This window comes from Hydra vulgaris, chromosome 01 (assembly GCF_038396675.1).
Source record: "Hydra vulgaris chromosome 01, alternate assembly HydraT2T_AEP".
Classification (NCBI taxonomy): Eukaryota; Metazoa; Cnidaria; class Hydrozoa; order Anthoathecata; family Hydridae; genus Hydra; species Hydra vulgaris.
In genome coordinates this window covers 21049462-21076509 of record NC_088920.1, presented here as the reverse complement: position 1 = coordinate 21076509, position 27048 = coordinate 21049462, and the positions used below count along the sequence as shown (strand labels likewise).

The following is a 27048-nucleotide window of genomic DNA, read 5'->3' as shown; positions in this document are numbered from 1 at the left end:
TGTAAAAGATGCCATATTACTTATTCTGATTATTCATTGAGACTAATTCTTCTAGATTCTCGAGTCAACTTTGATCTTTTTATGGTATACAAAATTGTACACAATTTTGTCGAATTACCTCTATGTAATTTCTTTACCTTTTCATACTGTCACTACAGCACTTGATGTCACTCTAAAAATTTATATCACGCAATATATGTACAAATGATTCTCATAGATTCTTCTTCAGCGAAAGAACTAAATTATGGAATTCCTTACCAACTGACATTGTTGATTCTCCTTCATTATCTATGTTCAAAAGAAAATTAAATATTTATGATTTAAAACGTAATTGTGTACTTTGTTAATTATATTACAATTATCTATGTATGATGTTATATTGGTGGTGTTACGTAAGCGTAATCTTGTGATTACCTGTCTCACCTTTTTGTATTAAATCTGTTTTTGTATGGTTTTTAATGTAAATAAACGTTACTATTGTTATTATTATTATTGTTATTATTGTTATTATTATTATTATTATCATCATGGGACTGAATCAAGAATGCTTCACATTGGGAAATTAGTGACCAATAAGAAAATTAATGGACCTGATAATCCTATTTTTAAAAGGCTAAAAAATGTTTTTGAATAACCTATTTTAATAATAATCCAGTTCAACTGTTACGGTTCGAGTGAAATAAGGTTAAAAGCTGTCTTTTAAAAATGGCATCTAATAAGTTGATATCACAAAAATTTATAAAAATGGATACAAATATTAGTAAAAAAACACTATCTTTGTCTGTCTTGGTTAACGACTTTTCTTAACTGATTTTTGACATGATTTTGCTTGATGAGCAACAAGTTAAAGACTGGCTCTTACTTCCACTAAACTATTGGCATACACAGTCATGCTTCAAAAGTTTCAAAAGTATGCTGAAACTTTGATTTTTTTAAATGAGCACTCAGAACGGTTTTTAGGTATGATTAGACAAAATATTCATAGATATTCCGATGAAATTCACCAAAACAAAAATCCAACACAATTTTAGAAAGTAAATTTAATAATGGGCTTGGTGTGATGCAGAAAAAGATAATAAGAGAAATTTGATAATTATCATATTGTCAAATATTTTTTTATTATAAAATTCAAGTATACATTTATCTTTTTATTTACCCTTACTCATTTTGATTTTTCAGTATAGATTTATAACAGTTTTTTAAATAGAGGTAAATGACATTGCAGTGGCCACAACTAACCACTGCTTATACTTTTTGCCAGAAGTTCATTGCCCCTTTCGGTTCATTACCCCCATGCATGAGATGGCAATAGATCAACATTAACTACAAGAAATACCTGTTTTCATGAATTTCAATACCACCAAATAAATATTTTAAGGGGTAGCAAAAAAACCATTTATTCTTAAACTAAAATATTGGCCTATATATACACAGTAAAATAACCATTTGAAAAAAAAATTGCCGCTCCCTCAAGATGCACGAAAATGACCAGTTTTCGGTAATTTTTCCATAAATTACAATATATATATATATATTTATATATATATATATATATATATATATATATATATATATATATATATATATATATATATATATTAATACGTATTGATTGTTTTGATATCTATGTATATATGGTTCATATTAGCATAGATTTAACCTTAATAAGTGTAACAGTCAAGTGTTACACTCAAGTGTCGCAAACATATTTGTCAATTTCACCAAGTGTATCAGTTATAATTTTTACAAATGTAAAAAAAGTTAGTTAGTTTTTTGTTTTTAAAATATATATTAAAAAGTTAACAATAACAACAAAATAATATTTATTACAATAAAGTAAACAAGTTTATAAAAAATACAAAATTTAAAAACCAGAAAATATATAAAACAGTATTTTTATGAGTCATATACACTTTAATAATGTGCTGAAAAATACTACACAAATTTTACTATACAGCAAGTCTTTAAATTGATACGATCCTACGCTGTCGCTGTCTGCGTTTGTAGTATGATCAAACTGAATTATTATATTATGGTGTTACGTGGTCAAACAGATACATTTTTGATTGTAGTTGTTTTTAACACTTAAATCATTTGTTTTAACCGATTCATTGGTTAAACTAGAACTTGGTTACGTCAAACTGGTACGACAAATGTAAAGTTTTTTTGAACTAAAAGATTGTAGTTTAAAATTTTTATCAATGATAAATTTTTATATTTGCTTTTCTCTAAAAAAAGTTATCCCTGATAGTATTTTTGTATTTGTTTTGCTCTAAAATTTGCGAGTACTTGTTGATACTTTTTGCGTTGCAGTAACTCTTTAGTTTTGTATAAATCAACTTTACTTATGGCTTCCCGACAACAATATTGAGGACAATAACTCATACATGAGCTTTTACAGCCAATAGGACAAGTTGTGGGTTGCTGTGGCATTGATATGTAAGGCGTATATGTTCAAACCAAGAGAGCTTGATACATCTGTGTATGAATTTCCTGTTTGAATAGGAAACACTGGAGAAACAGGGTTATTGTAAAATAAATTAGTTGAAGAAGATATTGGAATTTGGGGATTTTGCAAATATTGTTGTGGAGTTTGCATGTACTGTTGCGGCATTACATATTGATAAGGTTGTTGGGATTCTTGTAAAGAGGTTTGAGGGTTGCAACAAGCGCTATCGCATGCTGGTGCGCAAGTTGGCGAGCATGGTAATGGACACCATGTAACTTGTGTGATTATTTGAGGTTGAGTTCGACTGCAGCATTCTGGTGTACAGTATGGTGCACAAGCTGCTGAACAAGGCGATATACATTCTTTTTGATAAAAAGATTGAGCTGGAGGAGGCTGAACATAGTTGTACGATGAGGCTTGGTAAACCACAGGTTCTTGATTTTTAATATTTGATTCTTGAGCTGTAATGGGCAATGGGTAGTGATAACTCTTGCAACAGTTAGTTGGACAGTTTGAATTGCAATTATTTATGCAAGTACTTGGACAAGACGGACTTTCAATTTTAGCAGCTTGCAGAAGCATACGGTGTGATTCGCAGCAAGTTGGTTGACATAATGGAGCACAGGCTTTGTTGCATCCGTTATCGCATCGAAAAACATCATACTGAAGCTTTGGAACTGGTTGTTTGAATTCTTGTAAATTTGCTGTTGGAAAAGCTTTAAACAAACAACAGCTTGGTGAACAAAGTGGCGCACATAAATTTTGGCAACCGTTAGGACAAAAGTTTGGGGTTTTCAATGCAATAGAACTTTGGCAACAAGTAGGCTGACACATAGGAGCGCAAGACTGAGGGCAATTTCCTGGACATGTTGAAGTAATATAATTACTAGATGTTACGGCCTGTGTTAAAGATGGTGGTTTGCAACAAGACTCGGAACAATCGGGATAACATTTACTGCTACAACCTTCTTTGCAAACTTCATTTATATTAGTATTCTGATGACAAGTGTAGAATACTTGAGTATTTTCGAATGTCAAATCATGTTGTCTTTCATTTCTAAAAACTCAGGTGTGACAGGAATTTTGCATCTGTTTTCACCTGAACACATTAGTATTACTTTCTCTATCACTGAATTTGGTGTAGTATGATTACATATTTTTTTTGATTCTAAAACTCTACTAGTGCATATGGAGGTGTCATCACGTCCGTAAAATACTTTACTAATATTTAATTTGTTGTAACGGTTTTGACATTGCAAGTATAAATTATCTTCCTGGCAGCCAGCAACAGCCTGTAAATAAAATTACAAATAAAATAACAATGTTTTAAAGAATTTTAAAACTTTGCATTTGTAATAAATGAACTTAATTATTTATTTTATTTACCGTATAATATTATTTACAATAAGATTGATAATATTAAACGGGCAGGACTTCAAGAAGATCGTAATGACCTTATCACGAAGCCCTTTACAAAACTCTATATACATAAAAACATCTATATACTATATTAAAAAAATATATACCGAAAATATATAATCACTAAATATATCATAAATTTAATACTGTACATACTTCAGAAGTGAAACTCAAAATAAAACAAATCAATATACAGTATAGCAACTAAAAATAATTTTTAAAAAATATAAAAAAATCAAGAATAATTTTTTTCTGAAAAAATAATTTTTTTGATAGATTATTCGAAGAAGGAATAGTTCAATTCAGATGAAAAAATAAAATTAGGCCGTACTATTTCATGTCAGAGAAAAGGTCCACGATAAGATAAGCAAAATTAAGCTGGTTTATTTTTGCAAAAAGGCTTTTCTAGAATGCTTTTATTACGTAGGTTATATTTGTTTTGGGGTTTAATTTTGTTAAGGTTCATAAAAACATCAGGGGACATAAGTTATTTATATTTGTACATATAACACAAAACATTAAACACATTTTGTTGGTAAATATTTAAGGTGTCTATTTCTTAAAAAAGCGGTTCAGAGTTCGAAAAACGATTTTTTTAAACTCATTATGTGAGTTGCGTGTTTCTGATGCCGATAAAGAGATTTAAGATGCGTACTTTCCCATATAACATTTGCATAACTTTTTTATATAACATTTGCACAATTTATATGACAATGAATAAATGAGTAATATAATTGTGTTATTTGCTTTTTGTTTAAAATACCTCTAGATTTGTATAGAATTCCAATGCTTTTTGCAACTTTATTAGAAATATTATTGTTGTGTGATTTTCGAGACAGATTTTCTTCAATAGAATATATGAAACTCAAGATAAACAAAGTTTTTTTATTTATTTTATTTATAAAAAAAAGGATAAAGATAATAAAAAAAACACAAATGTTGCTCAATTCAAGATTAAATTCCAAACAACTTTAAAAAAAAAGAAGAGTTTTAATTAGAAATAAAGATCAAATAAAATAATTATAATTAATTATCATGTTTTAAATTTAATGTATTATTATTTATTATACTAATACATTTTATATTTATTTCATTTAATTTATATTATATCTAATATATTAAATAATAACTAAAATAAAACAATTTTAATAAACAAATCAATAAATATTAAGAATAATAATTTTAATTAAAAAAATAAATAAATATACAAACAAATATATAACTTTATATCAGACCATCATTGGGGGGTGTATGTTCGAGGTGTAGGAGGCTAGACCCACAATCCCTCAAGCTTCAAAAAACTTTAAAATTAAAACATAAAGTTTTCAAAAAAAACTGTAATTAATTGCCAATAAGTTACAAATACATTCAACAACTATTATTTGAGGGACTGCTGTGATCAGTCAACAGTAATAAAGTTAGAACAGAAGGCGCTGAAGATTGAATAAATTGCTGAATACTTAAAAGTAAAATCTCTCTCGAGATATACACATCTAGAGACAATAATAATATTTAGATGGTAATATAATATACAAATATGAATACTGCTTGTGACTGCATTCATATTGGTATATTATATGTAATAAATTAGGGTAATGAATTTTTTTCACAAAAATCTTTTCCTGTAGCATGGATGGATGAACTTTTTCTTATTAAACACTAAAATAACGTTTATTCCATTAAAATATTGAAAAAGGTCACGCACAGTCCAATTTAAAATATAATGTCAGGTCATTTTAGCATATTATATGATGGTATTAACAATATTTATATATAATACAAGTCATCAAACCAACTTTTGTAATATTTTATATAGCAGACAAATTGTGAGAAAGTTCCAGGATATCATAAAACGAAGTGCACTGGCCAGTCGGACAGCAACGTCACGGTGACGTAAATGCTTGAGAAGCTTCTGTAGAGTTATAAAATTTTATTTAGCTGTTTCGCAGTGAGGTATAAACTGGTAAATGGGAAATAGTTGAGCTTAAATTTGCTTAATTTGGTGTCAAAATTTTTATTGCCTAATTTTAAGTATTGCGTAAAAAAATGCAAGTTCTTCAGAGGTTATTATAAAGATATCTTGTATTATTTAGTAGCTAGTCAAACTTATTGCTAATTATATTTGTACTATATATACTTATACATATATACAATTGTGTACGTAATCTTTTATTAGTGTCTTCCCTTTTTCATTTTCTATAATTTGGAATTACTTGTATTTAAATAAATTACAAAATCTCAATAACGAAAGTAGTATAAAGTTTCAATCCACACATTTCTTGAATCCACCGCCAAAGAATGAAGAAAAAGACTAGTTTACTTGTTATGGAGCTTAAAGCCCTATGGAACAAAACATTGAACTTTCACATACATCTGATCAACCCATTTGTGCAAAATTTCTAAAAGACTATAAACGCTGCAGAAAAAAGCAAAACTTTGATGCATTAAATAATTGTTTGAAATCAGTGAGATGAAAGACAAATGGATGTGCTAAGAAAATGAGAACCTCTAAAAACTAAAAATTAAAAGCTAGGAACATGTTTTTACTCAACTGAAAAATCTGCTAGTGCCATAATAATCCACCTAACCAAGCGAAAGAAGGCAATAGAACTGACTGTATTCATACTCATACAAAGAAAAATAAGAAATCAAAGCTTTTTTTCTACGGAGCACCAAAAGTAAGCTACGAGATTTCTGGTGAGGCTATTGAAATCCCAACACATGCTAAGTCAACAATCCACAATGTAGGCTATCAAGGCAAAAGATGTTCTGCTGAAGGAGAACCTGGTGAGCAAAATTCAGCTGGAAAACTGGAGCATACACTTTAACTAAGCATCATATTGAAGACTTTGAATAACAGGGAGTGGTGCTCAAGAACAAAAAAAAAAATTAAATTGACTGCACTTAAATTAAAAGATGAGAAAACTTAGACAATCGTACTTCACGATGTGTTGAGGAGTTCAACCTGTGGGGATCAATTTCTATAATTGTTGCCAACACTAAAAGCATATATACCGGTAAAAAGTCAGGCGTTGTTATTCGGCTGCGCTAAATGTTCGAAGAAAAGGGTTGCCGCAAATCCAAATTCACCAGTTGCCAACACCATGTGCTAGATCGCGTTCTTCACGTAGTCATTGACAATAAGCTCCATTGGTTGGTTAAATCACCAAACATTAAGTACTTCTTTATGCAAAATATGATGAGAATTATTGATAAATTGAAAGCAGCCTTCAACAACGTTAAAACTGAGATTAAGGAAACAGGCTGCTGGAGAAAAGATAAGAAGTTTCTTTACAACCTCACTCGTGCTTCCGTCACTACACTGTGAGGAATGAGATCCCTTTCATGAAGTTTAAACAGATCCAAAAAATCAGCAATGAGCGCTGGAATTCTCGAGCTCTTTTAACCCTTCTTGCGTTTGTTCAGATGCCTGAAACCTGGAAAAGGCTGCGTAAAGTTTGTTCATTCATTTTCTACAAATGGGCCGACCATTGATTCAGTAGTCAATTATTTCGCGCTGAAGATTTTGGTAAACTATTATCAGTGCCGAATGACTATATAAAAGGTATCAAATGCTTGCAAAACGACTGGAAAACATATGAATCTCTAATCAATGTTGCCCGAAGCAACTAGTGTGCGAGCGTTCGATCAAATTTATGTAAGACCTGCATGACTCCTGCCGCAACAAGTATAACCTCATACTAAGATTCATCCTCTCCAATGACATTATTGGGAATAATTTCTTTGTGGGTTTGATGATCCAATATAATTTATATAATTCTGAATTCTGTTCAATATTGTATCTGTTTACAGTGGTATGTTAATAATAAAATTTCTAAAAATAATTTGTGTGTGAGACATTTTTATCAAATCACATTAAAAGTAAGATTTTATCTAATCTTTACTTTTATCACTCCGAGCAGTGGAATGTATACAGCAGTAAATTTCTATGTTTTTATTTCTTTGTACCTAAATTTAAATATTTTTTAATAATTTTTATTATTTTTAGAAATATTTTTTTTTTTTTTCTCCTCTTTTTTTTGGGCTTGTTATGAAATAAAAAATACATAATTTGAGACGAAAAGACAAAAAGTAACCAAAACGCGACTGTATATATATATATATATATATATATATATATATATATATATATATATATATATATATATATATATATATATATATATATATATATATATATATATATATATATATATATATATATATATATATATGTATATATAAAAGTCAACCTCAAACCAAAAATTCGAGTTTAACATATATGCGTATCAATAAAATTTTAAACAACTTATGGTCGTTATTTTTTAATTCTAACTTCTTTAATTGAAGAGTTATTATGTATTTTTTAAGCATTTAGCAGTTTATTGTTACATCATAACACTCTGAATTACAAAAAAATATAAAATTACAAACTTAAATAGCAATTCTACAAATACGAAGAGCAACTCTATATATAGAAAAAATGTTGTATAGTATTCAACTTAATTAAAGCGTAATATATCATTTTCATGCTTTGTTAGACAAAATAAATCTATGCTGGAGGTTCACTTTCTTTTTACAGATGCCAAAAAGATTTTAAAGTCACTTGATTGTTAGTTCTGCACACTGATTTGTTTTGGGAATTTCCAGTCTCGATAGTTTCTGATTCAAAAACTTTCTCGCGCTTTTTCGTGACCGTGAAAGCTGCTACATAGCTTCAAATAATCATCCGCATTTTACATTTGGTCAGTTAACCAATGGTTCACCCTTCTGTAAGAGATAAATTTATAAATGTTGAGTAGTGAGTCTTCTTTCTCTGTTAGAAAAAAAAATGCCAAAAGACCTAGTATTGCAAATTGGAATTCCATATTGCAAAATAATACAATATGGAATGGAATACCATATTGCAAAATAATGCAATATGGAATTCCATCTTGCATTATTTAATTTAGGTATTTTCTGAAACTTCACTTTAAAAATACTCCAGGTTTTTCAAAAAAGCGGAATACCCTAGTTAAAGAAATAGAAATTTGTTATCATTACACCATCCTACTTTTTGACTAATCACTTCTTTACCATTTTTGAAATTCTTCCTGATCTGTACGTAGTTTTTTACAAGTTCCAGAATAAATGGATATTTGATATTGAGCAATATGTTGATTCCTCTAAGTTCTTATTCATTATTACGCAAAAGACTAGGTCAAGAACATAATGTTGATAACCAATGAATTGTGATTTTTTCAGTTTCTTTACAGTAGAGCGTCTTTGTAACTGACTGACAGCCCCATTCCTTCTTCCAGCGTTTACATTAGCAGTGTCCACTACAATTATTTGTATAGTCTTTCATAAATTGAAATCATTGAGAATAGCTGTTATACCTTTAATAACAGTATCTGCTTTTCCGTCGGATACGTCTAGTGTTTGTACCTTAACTTCTCTTTGTTTATTCTAACACTTGATATTCTTGGTGACTAATAGGTTTACTATCAAAGTGAAGTGAGCAGCTTTTTAAATGTAGTGCTTTCTTCATATCTTCTTTAAGTTTAACAGCTTCTTTGATAGTTGATCTGAATATACTTGGTACTTTTAAACTTTTCTTCCGAATCTTCAGACTCTTGATATAATATTTTATAGCGTATATATTTTCTTAAATGTAATAAATTGAATTTTTTCAGTAAAAACAAACTCTGATAAGAAATTTGATAAATCAGTAAAATTAACATTAAATAACAGTCGCAAAACTTTCTAAACCAATAAATCAAAGTTTTATAATGTTTAGATAAACTTACGTGATCAACGTCGTCTGGAAATTTTGAAATCAGAAGTTTGTTTCAGCCCTAATAGTGAAAAAAAAAAATTATTACTTTTTGTGCTTATAAAAAAACAAATTTAACATTTGTTAGCTTGTATAATATATTATCAGCTGTTTTTTGTACGATCCTTTGCTGGCTTGAATCATATATATGTATATATATATATATATATATATATATATATATATATATATATATATATATATATATATATATATATATATATATATATATATATATATATATATATATATATATATATATATATATATATATATATATATATATATATATATATATATATATATATATATATATATATATACCAATTTGATAATAAACAGTATAATGGAAAATTTCTTTAAAATAAATATATACAATATAAATGATAATAAAGCACTAGAGGCCTTTTACTATTTTCATCAGTAGTGCTATGCTTAATGCTTTTGTCAAGATTTTTATAACTGTAGAAAGTTAGATAATAGAAATATTTAATTGCTATATTGTAACTATGAGTTACCATTGTAACATTTTTTTAAAAGGAAGTCTCAATTAAATGTGTCTTTTGTTTATGTAAATGACTTTCTTATGACTTTCATATTTTATGTAAGGGAGATGAGGGTGGAGCATTAAACTTAGCAGGGCAGTATGATCTTTGGCTTTTCTTGTTTCATTTTTTGCCTTACTAGAAGTGAGGTTGCAATTTAATTAACCATTATGCTTCCCTTCATGAGTTATTCGTAATATTTTTCATAAGGTTATCACGTCAAAAAAAAATAAAGAAAATATTGTTTTTCGTCATAAAAAGTGATTTTTTTAAATCGGGTTATAATACAAATATATTTATTTAGATGTCTATTATGGGTTAACAACAATTTTAAGTTTGTAAGTGTTAGGTGTATCATACTGATATTATAATTTTTATTTGGCTGCAATTTATACAGATAAATATGCTATAAAGAATATGTTTACCTATACCTATACAGTGATTGATCTTTGACTATGCGACCCATTGTGAAAATAAAGTGCCCCATCAAGACGAAGTGCCCCATGTTTTTGTTTATAAGCAATACAGTTAAACGAATGGAATTGTATTTATAATTTAAAAAAAAACTATATATAAACAAACAATAGCTTTTAGCATTTCATTTTTTAAATCTACTTATGTTATAAGCTAGTAATAATAATACTATTATTTTACAATATCAAAAGAATAATATTTAACATAATAATTAAAAAATATTTAACATAATATTATTATGTTAAATATTAGCATTTATTAAAAACATATGTTTTTATTGATATATTTTTTTACAGATCTTAAAATGGTTAGAAATAGAATTAAAAAAACAAATAAAGTTGCTATACCAAGTGAAACAATGAAAGTAGCTGTTAATAAAGTTTTAGAAGGAACACAACTGAATGTTGTAGCACGTCAGTTTAACATAGATAGAATGACTTTAAAAAGACATTGTCGTATAAAGAGGCTTAATCCAAATGAAGCTTTTAAGCCTAACTACAACAATAGACAAGTTTTTACAGCAGTAGATGAAAAAAGTTTATCAAGTTATTTACTAATTGCATCAAAAATGAACTATGGCCTTTCAACTAGGTCAACGCGATTATTGGCATATGAATTTGCTTTAAAAAACAATAAGATATGCCCATCATCATGGATCAAAAATAAAATTGCAGGCATTGATTGGTTGCAAGGTTTTATGAAAAGACAACCAGAGTTGTCTCTACGAACACCTGAAGCAACGAGCTTCGCTCGATCAACAAACAAAAGCTTTTAACAAACACACTGTAAGAGAGTTTTTTCAAAATCTTAAAACGGTAAGAAATCGATATAAATATAATCCTAACTGTATATATAATGTTGATAAAACTGGTTTAACAACCGTTCAAAAGCCGGTAAAGGTTTTAGCTGGTAGAGGAAGCAAACAAGTTGGAAGAATCACATCTGCAGAACGAGGAACATTGGTAACTCCATGTTGTGCCTCTAATGCTATTGGAAATTCCATTCCTCCATTATTTATTTTTCCGAGGGTAAAGTTTCATGATTACAATGATTAAGGAAGGACCTCCTGGATGTGTGGGATTTGCAAATCCTTCTGGTTGGATGAACTCAGAAATTTTCATAGAATGGATTAAACATTTTGTTAAATATTCAAACTGTTCTCAGGAATCTCCAGTTTTCTTACTTCTCGACAGTCATGAAAGTCATATTTCTGTTAAAGGCTTGGAGCTTGCAATTCAACACGGAATTACAATGATAAGTTTTCCCTTCCCCATTGCAGCCATAAATTGCAGCCATTAGATAGAACTGTTTTTGGACCATTGAAAAGGTTTTACAATTCTGCATGTGATAATTGGATGGTTTCAAACCCAAGACCAATGACCATTTATGATATTATTTCAATAGTTCGAGAACCGTATACAAAAGCTTTCTCACCATCTAATATACAGACAGGATTTAGAGTAGCTGGCATTGAGCCATTCAATTCTGAAATTTTCAAAGATGACGAATATTTACCATCATCAGTTACAGATAGAGCTGCTCCAGATACAGTTACTATCACTTCTGTCAACAACATGGAATCTGAAATGATACCAGCACATGTTAATCACATAGAGTCTGAAATAACTATAGTAAATATTGAAACAAGTATTTTAAACAAAGTGTCAACAAGTGTTGCTTCTATAATCTCACCTGAGGTTTTAAAACCTTACCCAAAAGCATCTGCCAGAAAAAAAAAAAGTTAAAAGTAGGCAGTTAAAAACAAGGATCTTGACTGATACTCCTGTCAGAAATGAAATTCGTTTGTCAAAAGAAAAGAAAATTTTGAAGCAAACCAAAAATCAACAAAAAGTCTCCACAAAAGATAAGAAAGAAACTAAGAATTACTTGCTTAGGAATAAAAAACAATGTAAACCAAAAGCTGCTTCACAACTTGACTTTCACAAATGATGAAATATTCTTAATCAAAATATTGTACTTTTAACAAGTTTTGTAAACTTAAAAGTTGTATTCTGTATTTCAGTCTTTATATTTCAGTTCTTATAAATTTCAAGTTGTTGTAAAGTTTTAAACGTATATAAAGCGGGTAGCTTATAGCTGCTGTGATTTATACATTTTTTAATTAAAAAATAGACTAGTGGGTTTAACTGCTATATTTAAAAAATAATTAAAAAATTTAGATGTATTATATGTTATACAATATTACCCTTTGACTAAATTATTTACAAGATTTAGTTATAGAAGTGTTAAACGTTTAGATAATATTACGCATATAAGATCAATGTGCCCAAGTCGGAGATCATAGTACCCCATAGTTTGGGGTACATTGATCTTTTGAGAGGGTTGTTTAAAAGTTAAAATTATTCATGTTTATCATTTTTTTAAATCAAAATATTTATATATTCCAAAAGCCAGATAGTTCTACAGGTGTTTCGTAGGTAATAAGTTTTTACATCTCTTTCAGGTTCTGCGCAATTTTCAAAACATCAATGCGCCCCCATCTCCCCTAAATGACTTTTATATGGAGCAGCCGTGGCGCAGTGGGTTAGAGTTCTGGCTCAAAACCCAGAGGTCCGAGGTTCGACGCCGGCTTCAGCCGAATAAGCGACAATGGTAAGGAAGGAGGCGCGAACCTCCAGTTAAATGCTCTCCCGCGGTGCTCCGTGAAAAGACCGTAAGGACTTCTGGGAGCACCTAAACAACCATAAAAAAAACTAAAAAAAAAAAAAATATGACAACGAATATTTTTCGTCTCAAACTTATCAACTGCTTGTAAATATAATCGGCAAATTTTACAACGAATATCTTTACATTTGAATAAACCCGTTTTTTTGATAGATGAAATAGAATGAAATTTTGAAGAAGTTAGTTGTCTAAGTAAATTTGGTGGTTATTTGTAGGCTATTGCTGGATGAATATTTGAAAAAGCCTCCTTTTCCCTTGCATTAGTAGATAGACTAAATAAAAGGTTAGTTTCTGTTAAAATAAGCTGGTTAAATTGCTATAAAATGTAGTAACCAAAGGAAAAACTTCTTTGGACTTTTTTAAAGGTGCTGGTCCTTGTAATTTGGCATTATGAAATGCTTTTTCTATAATATTTTCTGGGTAAAGACATTCTTTTAACCATACTTTTAGTTCCGTTAAACGTAGTTTTTCTGATAATCGTAGTTTTTCTGTAGCATAATCACTCTAAAAACAAATATACTTTGAGTAACATCTATGTAATGAACAATACTGTGAATTATTTGAGCAGTGAGTAATTCATTAGGCGCCCTTCTATCAATAAATTTTATTTTGAAGTTTTTTTCTATACTTGTACGCTTGAAAAAGACACAACTATACAGTTGTCATGCAAATATACAAGCTTTTAAACGTAATAAGTAGTTACTCTAATTTCAGTAAACATTGTTTTTAATAGAAAACATATAATTCATGGTTACGTTTTTTTAATATATAAAGAATTTCGTTCTTTAAAAAAAAATATATATATATAAGAATTGTTTTATGTTATATCTATTTTAACAAATTAATTTTACTATTATTGACCGGATTTATAAATAGTTTTTTAACTAAAATGGGTCATAATTATAATCAAATAATTAAAATCATAAAAATGAAAAAATTTTTTGTTGTTGGATAAACAACAAAACTAATATACTTAAGAAAGCTAAGAAAAAGAAAAAACTAATCTAAATATTGGAACTGCCATGTTTACACTTTTCAGTGCAAAAAAAAACGTGCTATGCTGGTATTGTTTTTCAGTGCAAAAAACATGCTATGCTGGTGCTATGTGCTGGTATTGTTTTGTAGTACAATGGCAAAAGCACAATTCTTTTCACGATTAATAAATCATGAAAATCTTTGTAAAGCGAAAAAAATACTCCGAGAAATTGGAATACTTTTCACATCGTCTAAGTAGTCTATGTTACGCTTTAAGATTTTATTTCGTTTTTTTTTTCATTAATCGAATTTTCTCCATTGTTTCAGCTTCTTTCTAAACCTCTTCTTCACTTCTTGAATCGTTTCTTTTTGATTTTGATAACACTTGCCACTTATGAAATTTTATAATCACACATTTTTAATCACACATAATCGTGCACACAATTTTATAATCATAATTTTATAATCATACACACAACTTTATAATCACAATTATACAACCACGCATAATCATACACACAATTTAACTATCACAATTTTATAAGCACACAATTTTGTAATCACAATTTTATAATTATACATAATTATACAAAAAATGTTATAATTACACATAAATCCATACACACAGTTTTATAATCACACTTGATCATACAAAATTTCAAATAAAATTAAATTAGCTTTATTAATGTTTTTGCACTTTGATGATTTATAATACAATTTAAACATTTTTCCAACTATATTTAACGACACAATATATTCTCTCTTCCAGTAGTTAAAAAATAAATGTATGATCTGATAGGCAGAAAAATCGTATGTAATACCCTTTACATATAAAGACATAAGTGAAATTACAGTTAAAACTTCGCTAAATCAGAATGTACGACATTTCTACGTGTAAGTTTCATGTCGGCCACATGTGGAAAGCTTATGAATGGTTGGCATATGTAAGCCACATGCTAACCATTCTCATTTATGAGATAGCGTTGATACGGTCCATGTGTGGGTATAAAGCTTACACCACTGAAAATCACACTAAACAAAAACGAACACAGCATTATATTTCTAACAAAGTTTCAAGTGGGTGAAAATATTTTGTATTTATAATGGACCGCACAGTTCACTTGTGCGGTCTACGACGTATATACGCTCAAACTCACACTAAAAAGAATGATCACTAAACATATTCTTACAGAAAAGTTTTACGTGGGCTGGGCTACGCGTGTAAAAAACATATATATACAAGTCTAATGACATTTTTATAATGAATACTTATTCTTATTATTAAAATTTGCTTAAAAACCTAACAAAAATCATTAAAAACAAATAAAGTTGTGGAACCATGTGATGTGTCTCATGGAATATTCTTGCAATGGAATTTTAAAATGCGGCAAGATAGTGTGTTGTATTTATGGTCAACACCACAGCCATATATAGTTTTTTATATTTTTAATAAATATCATATTAGATTGAGTGGCATAGTTATATAAACCGCATTATGTGTTTAGCATGTGGGCGATAACTAATTATCAGATTATATATAGATCATAAACTAGATTAGAATTTTACACTTTGTACCACATATAAACTCTATGGCCACATGTACCATCATTCTTGTTGAAAGATTATACTAAATAAAGCGGTATAGTTATGTAGGCCACATTATGTTGTCCATATGCAGGGCCGACAACACGGGTTTTAAAGTGGAGGGTTACAATCGTCAATTTCTAAAAATAGTTTTCTATATCTAAAAATTTCTTAAAAAAAAAAAGTCCTTTAGAAAAAAAAAGGGGGGAGGGGGCTAGTGCTTACTGGTCCCCCTGTGTTGTCGGCTTTGATATGAAGCCATATCTAATTTTTCACCCACATAATTAAAGTTTATATCTCATTGAGTGGCATAACTATCCATATAAATATAAATATAAATATGCCACATTATGTGGTCCACATTGAGAATTGATATATATACCGATGATCAATTCGTTCATAACTTCACACTTTTTTTTCCACTCACACCCACTACGGCCACATGTGGTTGCCATTTTTCAATAAATGCTTTTGAGTTAAACAAAAGGAGATTTGTCGGCATAATTTCTGAAACATTAACTTTAATAAATTAACAACAATAAAGCGGTTGACCATTTGCTTCCATGTTGACACACATTTATATTTTTATTTCTCTTAACCAATGTCAATTTTGGTATATTGAACCTGGATGCACACTATCTTAATGAAATTTCTTTCAATAATATTCTAAAGCACTTTTAATAGCTTCTTCTCTGCTTAGCATTTTGTTTGATATTATTTAATAAAATGGCAAACAACGTTCATATATTACCTTAAGATTAAGATAAATACTATCAGATTAATACAGAAAAATGGTGTTTATTTATAGGAATAGGAAGTGATTTTAAAGAGGAAATAAACTGGCATAAATCAGTTTATTAATTATTGATCGAATTAATTTAGTAATATATCCTACTCTATATAGACCTGTTTTTATGATATTTATAATTACTCTTTGTTTAGATAAAGCTTAAGTGACCAATTTAAAATAATGACCGAAACTAACTTACTCTTTAGTTAAATAGAACAAATAAATAAAATTAAGTAACCTAGCAACAAAAAAGATATAAATGTATAACAGCTTTTAGTTACAGAACAGATATAGGTTTAAACTTTTTTAAATTGAAAGTATTAAATTAATTATATAAATGTGACTTTCAATGCAACGTCACAGTTGGGTGTATAAAAAATAAAACTTACATAACGCCACAGCAGGGTATATAAAAAGGAACGTTTGTCTAATTTGTTGGACAAATCTCATTGTGAAATGAATTATTTCCCTGCTCACATTCTGAAAAAGGCAAACAATGCAAAAGACATTTTAAAATCAGTTTTTAAAATCAACAAAATACTTCATGATGAAAATTGTAATAATTTCCTAACTTAATTGTATAATTAAATATACCTTTTTAAAAATAGCTTCATTTTCTTTATAATAAAGATTTTTAAAATTATGTAGAGTATGAGCATCTATTAGACGCCCGTATTATTGTTGCACGCTTCAATGGCTTCCTTATTGGAATTTTTTCCATTTTAGTAAATTAACATGCTCGTTCCATATCTCTATTACTTTAAAACAAAAATAGAATTAAAAAAAACATAATAAAATTGGATTATTTATGTCGTTTTTGAACTTAAGTTAATAAACAAGTTAAAACCAATTTTTTTAGAAGTTTTATTTAGTAAAGAAAATTTATTAGGTCTATTAAAAAAAATTTTAGTCTGAAATGATGAGAAAGTTTTTTAAGTTTTTGTGCTTCTTCAGACCGGTCTGCCCGCATTTCTCGATGTTATCTTTCTTACTCCGATTACTTTTTATTTCGATTTCTTCCGATTACCTTCGATTTCGAACTTCTGAAATTTACGTAACATTTTTTTCTTTCTTGTTAAACTTATTGGTATGTGGCGGTGGGTTGTGATGCTTCTTAGTGGGCTGAACTTGTCTTCTGCGGATTTTTGCATGTGGTCTCCGTATAGCAATTAGCTGGAAGAGGATCAACCACAATACCAAAAATTATTTTTAGTAAAGAAAGAACAAAAGAAATTGCACTTAGTATAGCACTAAAAATTTCAATTTAAAAATGCATTTACATTTATTAAAGAAAAAATTTATTAAACTTTACCTTTTATTCTTTTCAACGGTCAAAATAAAAAAAGGGAATAATAATATTGATAATAATAATATTTCAAATAAATATTAGAATGTTGAATAATGAATCGTCATTAAAAATTGCTAATCGTTTTGGAGCTTGTACAGTGGGACAGGGTGTCCCAAAATACTCAAAAACCTTTGTCAACATTACAAGCTAAAAGTTTGTCATAATGATGAAGACATCTTTATTAAAGAAAATATTGATTTAAATAAATATTAAATATCAATTAAAACGTTCTTTTTAGCGGTTATCGACCCATTAGTTTAACAATTGTTTCAAAACACTATTTTGTATTTTTTTAACAATCAACCTTTTTACACTACTATTGTTTTAAACGATATTTAGTGAGAGCCATTTTAAATTATATTGTTTAAATTATTATTATTTTTTTCATTACGAACCTTCAATACTATTTAATGTAATTTAATCCTTAGTTTTTATGCATCAGTGGCAGGCAGTTTTTGATATTTTTTTGCTTGTTAACCTTTGCTATTGTTTGTTAAATAAACTCATCCTCCAAAATTCTCCAAACATTTGATTATGTAAATCTACTTTTCAATGTATGTAAATAAAATTACGTCATAAATACTTCGTCAACTTTTTCCCTAAATAAAGTTATAACTAAAAAAAAATTGTTTTCGCTTAACGCTGAATTAACGGTTGAAGAATATATATATATTTTTTTTTTTTATTTTTTTATTTTTATTATTTTAGGTGCCCCAAGAAGTCCTTACGGTCTTGTCACAGAGCACCGCGGAAGTAGAATTAACCAGGAAGTTCACGCCTCCTTCCTTACCGTGACGCGAAAATTTGTCCAGAGCTTGTTTCGAACCTGGATCTCCTGCTTATAAATATACATATATAAAATATACATATTTAAAAAATATGTTTAGTACCAACAAAATGTTTCGTTAAAATTTTTCGTTATAATTGTGTAAATATAAATATAAAATAGTTACTTCATGACATATACTTACGTTGAAAGATATTGCTTTTGGTATTTATAATGATGCCAATTGTCTTACCAGTTAAAATTTTTTATAGTTTTTTGGCTAAAATTGTGTAAAAAACAAAACACAACAAAATAACTATAATTTTATGTTTAAAACTTAATTTATGCATTGTATATCTTAAATATAGCAATTATATATAGCTAGCTACATTACTACAAAATACCGATAGCTACAAATCATAGGTATGTAGTCAGAGCCGTACCAAGGGCGGGGCCAGCCGGGCCGCGGCCTGAGGCGCCAAAATTGGGAGGGCGCAAAATTCCCCAAATTAATTTATTTATTTTCACATTATAAAACTAATTTGCGTGGCGTCACTTTTATGTTGATAAGTTAATTAATTAAAATTGCGCCTCCTGACGAACTTTAAAATAAAAGCTCATTTACCAAACAGAAGAGCGCCCTTAAACACTAAAAAGTTGTATTTTTTAACATTATTTTTTACAATGAATTGTGCAAAAAAATTATCTGGTGCTGAATTTCAGAAGGAAAAAATTACCGTCTTGAAAGTGACGCAAAACTAAGAAATTGTTTCAAGAAGTGGTTGGTAACAAACTCTTCTGTGGAAAAACAAATTATTTCAGAGGATATTTGCAATGAAGTTGATAATGATTCAACAGCTGAAGTTGCTGCTACATCTTTAATTACTGACTTAAATTCATATCATCCATTGGAATTAATTGAAGAGGAGATTTTCATTGGCCAAAGTCAAGACGAATTTGGACCAAATGATTCAGAAGCACAAGAAGATAGAAATTCTCAGCTTCCAAACCAATTGAAATGGGCAACAATGAATTTCCTCCTGAAATCTCAGAAATTTCAGCAACCTCAGGAGAAAACTTTCAACACAGTGATCCAGCTACATGGCCTAAAATGACAGATAAAACAAGGTGCTTTTTGATTCAGTATGGGCCGGAGCAAGAAAGAAGAGAATTTTTCCCAAACACACTTTGTGACTTTGACAACAGAATGCGACACTTCAGCTCGAAATGGTATGAAAAAATTCATCCCAATGGTGAAAAATTTGTTCGCTACTGGCTGCTGTACAGCAACAAAAAAGATTCTTTGTTTTGTTTTTGCTGTCTGCTATTTTCAACGACAAAAACCAACAATTTTTCAGAAATTTCAAAAGGATTTTGTGACAGGAAAAAACTAAACCCAAGAATTCCAGAACACGAAAACAGCAATGAACACCAAAGATGCTATTCTGATTGGAAAAATCTGGAAAAAAATCTCAAGGAAGGAGAACTCTTTGGATTCTGATCTGCAGAGAGTTATCAACTGAGAGATGAAAAATGAAAGGAATGAAATTTTGTCAAATGTCAGAGAAGCTAAATACTACTCTGTTTTGTTTGACTGCACTCCAGATGCCTCCCACAAAGAGCAGATGACCCAAATAATCAGGTATGTCCACATCACTGAGGAAACCTGTACAATTGAGGAAAGCTTTGTGGACTTCATTGAATCTCACGAAAAAACTGGAAAGGGCCTTGCAGCTAAAATCACCGAAAAACTGGAGAAGGATGGCCGGAGCATTTCTGATTGTCGGGGCCAAGGTTACGACAATGGAGCCAATATGTCTGGAAAATATAATGGCGTCCAAGCTCACATCCATTCTCTAAATGAGTTTGCACGATTTGTTCCAGGTGCAGCTCACCCTTTAAACCTTGTTGGTGTCCATGCTGCTGAAGTTTCTCCACTCATGATTGCATTCTTTGAAAAAGTTCAAGCCATCTTTAACTTTTTCTCAAGTTCTCCCTTAAGATGGGAAAAACTGATGAAAACATTGACCATCTCACTAAAGGGAAATAGTGATACAAGATGGTCTGCCAAAAAAGAAGCAATCATCCCACTACACAGACAAATAAAAGAAGTTCTTCAAGTTTTGGAATCCATAATTCTAAAACTTGAAACTACCCAAGACAAATGCTGTCTCAGTTTGCAGCGCAAAAGAGCTCATCATTCAAAGTGATTTCAGTTTTCTGTGTTTGTTGGATTTTTGGTGTCAAATTCTTTCTTTAAGTGACCGGGCATACAAACAGCTTCAGTCTAAAAACATTTCAACTGACATTGCAGCAAAAAAAATGAAAGGACTGAAGAGCTTCATTCAGAATCTGAGAGATGTTGGGGTGGACAACATTATCAAAGCTGCTGCAGAAACAGCTATCCAAATTGGAATTGAAGGAGACTTTCCTATGAAGAGAAAGCGCAAAGTGAAGCATATGGCACTTTATGAAGCTGAAGATGACTTTTGCCGTTTGTCACCAGAAACAGATTTCGGATCCCAGTGCAACCTTGTGTTTGACAGCATTCTCACACAACTTGAGTTGCGGTTTGAAGCTATGTCTGCAGTATCCTCAGATTTTGACTTCCTCAGTGGACATTCTCTCTCCAAAAGTTCAGTGGATGAACTTAAGACTAGAGCCAAAAATTTGTCTAAAATTTAAAAGGCAGATTTAAATATCAAGCTGCTGCCATGATGGAAAACTTTGAAAAATTTAGCCCGATGGACATTTTGCAGCTCATTCATAAATACTCATTGACTGATGCTAATCCTAACACGGCAATTGATATTCACATCTTCTCACCTTACCAGTTACAGTTGCCACGTGTGAAAGAAGTTTCAGTAAACTTAAGATCATAAAAAACTATTTGAGATCAACTATGGGCCAAGAACGTTTGTCTTGTCTGGGAGTAGTTTCAATTGAACATGAAGTGGCCAACGCACTTGATTTTGATGATGTCATTAGTGACTTTGCCTCCAAAAAAGTGACCTTGAACTGAAGTTTGTGAAACATTGGTGACAAATTATTTTTTTAACTTGATGCGATAAATTTTGTTATCAATAATTATTTTTTTTTCATGTAAATATATATATATAATGTGTTTTTTGTATATTTTTTTGGGAGGGGGGCGCAATTTTATTTGCTTGCCCGAAGCGCAAAGTTGGCCTGGTTCGGGCCTGTATGTAGTTAACTACAACATAAAAACGAATCTAAATCTAGTTAATAGCTACATACCGTAGCTTTTTTAGCTAGCAACTTCATAACAACAATTTCACGGCAACTATATTACTACAGCCACCAATTGCTATCAATATGTGTGTACACATTGCTAATGATTACATATTGCGACGTGGTGCAGTGGTTAGAGCGCTGGCATTATGAACAATAGTTAATTAACTAAGAAAGCGCTCTAACCGCTAAAAAGCAAGAGGTTTAAGTTAAAGCAGCCATGGTGCAGTGGTTAAAGAGTTTTCTTTATAAGCAAGAGGATTCAGTGCGAGCTCTGAGTATTTTGTTGCGTCATCGGATCAGAAGGAGGCGTAAATTTTCTAATTAAATGCTCATCAGCAGTGCTCTATGAAAAGACCAATAGGATTTCTTAGGCCACCTAAAAACAAAAATAAAAAAATTAAATATAAGTACATAGAGTTTTTAGTTATCGGATTAAAACAACATGTTGATACATATATAAGGTAGGAAATTACACCAAGAATGGTAATATGTGGTGTAATTTGCTACCTTAAAGGTATAATGTTTTACCTTAAAGAAGAAACCCCCTCTAATTTTAAAATCAATTTTTAGAAAAAAAAAATTTGTCAGATCAATAGCATATATAAAAAAAAATAAGAAAAAAAGTACAAAAATAAAAAAAATGGTAACATGTTGCTATGGAAACCATAAAAAATTACCAAAAAACAGCAAATACAGGTTTCACGCCGGCCAATATTGTGGGCAGGGAGCAAAACAACTCAAGTTGAAATTTTTATATGTTTTTTATATAGAGTAGAATTGTTTTTTAATTTTAACAGAATTTTTTTTTGCAAATACAAAATTTGTTATTTTGAAGTCAAAGTCCAATATACAATAATATGGTAATAAAACCCCCTAAACCCCACCTGTAAAAAAAAAAAAAAAAAAACTGTTCAACTTAAAACACTCTATACCAGTTAATAAACAACCACTGAAAATTTTAGAAATGGCTCTTGAATGGTTGACGAGCAATGTTGGCCGACTTCTTAAATACTTCATACTGAGAAAAAAACAAATTAATAATTTTTTTATTAAATAACACCAAAAAATGTATAAAAAAGCAATCATTAACCTCATTAAATCTAAAAAACAGCATTTAAAATCCTCCTGGTTTATAAGTTATACCCTCTTTCTCAAATATTACGTTCATTGGAAGACCTGGACCCGGTTTGTAAGTGTTGGTTTTATTTGCTTTATCAAAGTTGAACTTGCACCAACTATTCATGCCAGTAGGACAGTGAGGAAAGTGCAAGTTATTTGTTTTGGAAGATGCAACATGAAATAATGTAGCCAATACGCTTGCCTTCATACCTGCTAAGTTTCCAGCATTTTGCCTAATAGCAACACCAAAGAAATTTTGCAGACGATCGATTACTGCATCTGTAAGACAACCACGCCCACCAAGACCTTTTTCTCTTTTCATTAAATTTCGTAGTCGTGTACCAACAACTTTTTGATAGTGTTCCACACATTCTAACTTATTAACTTGAATACCAGGGTAAGTATCTATGCATTAATGAAACTTTTACTGTCCTTGTCTCCTAAAAAATTCACATATCGCAGTTTGTACTTGTCAATAGATCTTAAAAACACACGTTTTGCACCAGTGCTCTCCATACCACTTGCAGATCCTTTGTAATTGTTTTTACAAATTTGAGAGTTTCTTCATTGGGCATAGGCTGTAGGGTTTGTTTTTAAAAGATCTTTCTTTAAAAAGCAACCTTTGCAGAACCTGCACATTGGTTCGACATCCAAAACCTTTCCAGTGTCCATTGATAATGCAGAAAAGACACCGTTTAATGATGAAAAGCCTCTTCTCTGCCAAGTACCATCACACGACACACCAATATCAAAAACTTCATCATTAGCAACATGTTTATGCAATTCTCCTATTTTCGCAGCTAACTTATCATAATTATTTTGAGTCATTGGTTGTGGCATATTTATTAAAGTGGTGAATATTTCTATACCAGAATGTCCCTGTCCAATTGCACGCATTGTGAATAATGTTCTGCAATTAACATCATATCCTTTGTTACATTAATTTGAAGTATAAAACTCATTTTCATATTTAAAATTAAAGCATTTGATAAGTAACTTTTAGGCAAGTCATTTTTTGTTTTGCATTTTTTTGGACAATGACAAGAATAAACACTTGCCACCATAAGGACAAGATAAAGCTCTAAATATGTCAGACAATAAAAAGCAATCAATAATCCTATACCCAGATATTTTTATTCTTGTAAAAGCAATTGAACATTCAATTGGCTTTTCCTTTTTCGCAGATACAGATGTAGTATCTGCGGAAAAGGAAATAAATTTAATCCAGGTTTGTTATTTACAAAGCTATAACTGACAGTTGTAGTATTTGAATCAATCAAAATTGTTACGGCAGGATTATCATTTAATTCCATTTCAATATTTTCTTTGTCAAGACTGTTAAATTTCGTCCCTAAAAAACCTCTCCTCTTTTTTTAATTATTGTTCTTGATTTTATCCTACACGCTTTACTCATTTTTTTAAAAAATTAAGAAAAATGACAACTTTAAAAGCTTCAGAATAACAGAAAGCTGTAATCAGACTTGATAAACCAGACTTTTTTCGCTCGCTGGATAAGTAAAGAAGCCAAACCAAGCATTTTACTTCAGCTATTTAAAAATACACACAAGTTATGAGGATTTTTAATAAGGTGCTACACCATTGCTATGGGCGTTGCTATGATATAAATTTTAAGGTACCTTAAAAAAAAGCTAAACTTGAAGGATTTAATGATTAAAATCAGTAAACAAACAAATAATTTTGAATTCTGCATACATTAAAATGCATAAATAAATAAAAATATTTTTTATAAAATTTGGGTAAATTTAGAGGGGGTTTCCCCCTTAAAGATTATAATTTTCTACCTTAAAATATGTGATATACCCATTAAAGTAGAATATGTGATATACTTTGAGGTTATTTCTAGCTTTTTTTAGATAAATTGTTCATTGACAGTTTATGACAAGTAGATCTTACTTTCGGAAACAGGTTTTTCACAAAATTGGAGATTAAAGGTTAACCACGTGTATTTAAAAGTTATAACTTTAAAATGTTAAATTATTCAGAATAATTTATGTTCATATTAAAAATTAATTTTGTTCACAATTAATTTTGTTTACTTTTTCACTTATTTAATGGTAGAGATGTTTTAAATATGAAAATAATTAAACTAATATAAACATCTTATTCAAAATTCAAACAATTTTAACCACCCTAGTTAACTTTTTTACAAAAGTTTGGTGCCTTGACAGAAAATTAATTTATATTGTTTATAAAATATACTCAAAACTTATTCAATAAGTTTTAAGTATATTTTATAAAAATATAAAGTAATTTTCTGCTAAAAATGAAAGAGAATACAAAATATTATCGTATTCTATTTTATTCTTGATTATTCAGGTGCGGAAGAAAGATTTTTTGATGTTTTCAGATATATTTTGAGACTGGGAACAAAAAATCGCACAATGTTCGCCGTACCTACACCAAATACATTGATAAGTTTTAAATTTTTTTTAGCATTCTTTGAGTGTTTGAAAGTAATGACTATGTAATGTTTTTACCATCAAGTAAGTTTTACAAAATAAATTTTGCAAAGTCGTAACTTTAGAGCACAAAAAAATTATTAGTTGAAATTTAAATCTTGTCAATAAATAATAGAAAAAATAACATGAAAATTATTTTGTTATTCTTTTTTTTAAATTTGTGAAGTTTCTTACAAAACAATGACAAAACTAATAATGGAGAAATCATATTGATTTGTTGAATCGAGAATGTTTTTTTTAATTGGGAGTGTTATGTATATGAGGATATTTTGTTAAAAAATATTTCTTTTGTCAAATATATTCTTTTATTTTTGTTTAATAGGTTGAATTAATTAGGAATAGATACAATATCTGATTTATCATTATTCAGAATGATTTTCCCTAAGCGTAAACATATGAATAAAAACAATATTTTATATAGATAATATTTCTATATATTTTATACATAAGCACTGCAATGTCATACTTTATTGTCATGTTTTAGATAAGCTAAATGACTTTTTTTGCGTTGTTTATATTTTAACATCTCTATAAAACTTTTCAATAAAGGAAGTTTGTCTATATAAATCGGTGGTAAAAATAACTCATTTCAATAACAATATCAGTTTTTTTTTTAAGTCATTTTAACATTTTACCCAAATTTACCTATAATTTTTCCGCATTTTTTTTTCATAAACATAATTTGAATAGAAAAATAAGTAATGTGAATAGAAATAAGTAAAAACTTCTGTTTTATTAAAACTCATAGAAGCTGTATCAGTACAAACTATCGTTGTGAAGAAAAATTTTTGTTAATTCAGTATTACAATTTTGTGCGATGAAAATTTTATTAATGTTATGTCGTACATAACAGCCCAAGAAAAAAACAGTTTATTTTTTTTATCATAGACATTAGTCTAAATGATAGATTTGGTAATGAACTATTAAGTAATTAGAATCTTAATAATCTAAACCTAAAAATTAACATTACTATTTTAACTGCTATGTAGTCAATACATAGCGATCTTCGGATTTTATAAATTTTACTATTAAATTTAAATTCACTACGTAGCGGTCGGGAACTTATAAATTTTTATATAAATTTCGGGAACTTATAAATTGATATATAAATTTTTTTGTTTATTTTAATCTCACAATTTTGTCAGAGCAGTGCTCTGACAAAATTGTGAGATTAAAATAAACAAAAAAAGATAATGGGGTCAAACAAGATAATGGGGTCAAACAAGACTTTTAGTGAAGCTAATGCTTCACTAAATATCTTCCTTGACCCCATTAAGTTGAAACAAGTTTAAACCAATTAAAATAAATAAATAAAAGGTTTTTTAGTTATCAGTTTTTTGTTTT

The 27048-nt window shown here is 29.3% G+C and overlaps 1 protein-coding gene and 1 long non-coding RNA gene across 2 annotated transcripts; both read right to left on the bottom strand.

The window, feature by feature from the left end:
• Positions 1-2395: 2395 nt before the first annotated feature.
• LOC136074207 (keratin-associated protein 10-5-like) lies at positions 2396-3558 on the bottom strand. Its single transcript, XM_065786511.1, has 2 exons — positions 3549-3558; positions 2396-3465 (listed from the first exon to the last, which is right to left on the bottom strand). Exons 1-2 carry the CDS (start codon positions 3556-3558, stop codon positions 2396-2398), a joined length of 1080 nt encoding a protein of 359 aa, XP_065642583.1.
• Positions 3559-3628: 70 nt separating this feature from the next.
• On the bottom strand, positions 3629-9699 carry LOC136075195 (uncharacterized). Its single transcript, XR_010635739.1, has 2 exons — positions 9658-9699; positions 3629-3741 (listed from the first exon to the last, which is right to left on the bottom strand). It is a non-coding gene; the product is annotated as an uncharacterized LOC136075195 (long non-coding RNA).
• Positions 9700-27048: the final 17349 nt, after the last annotated feature.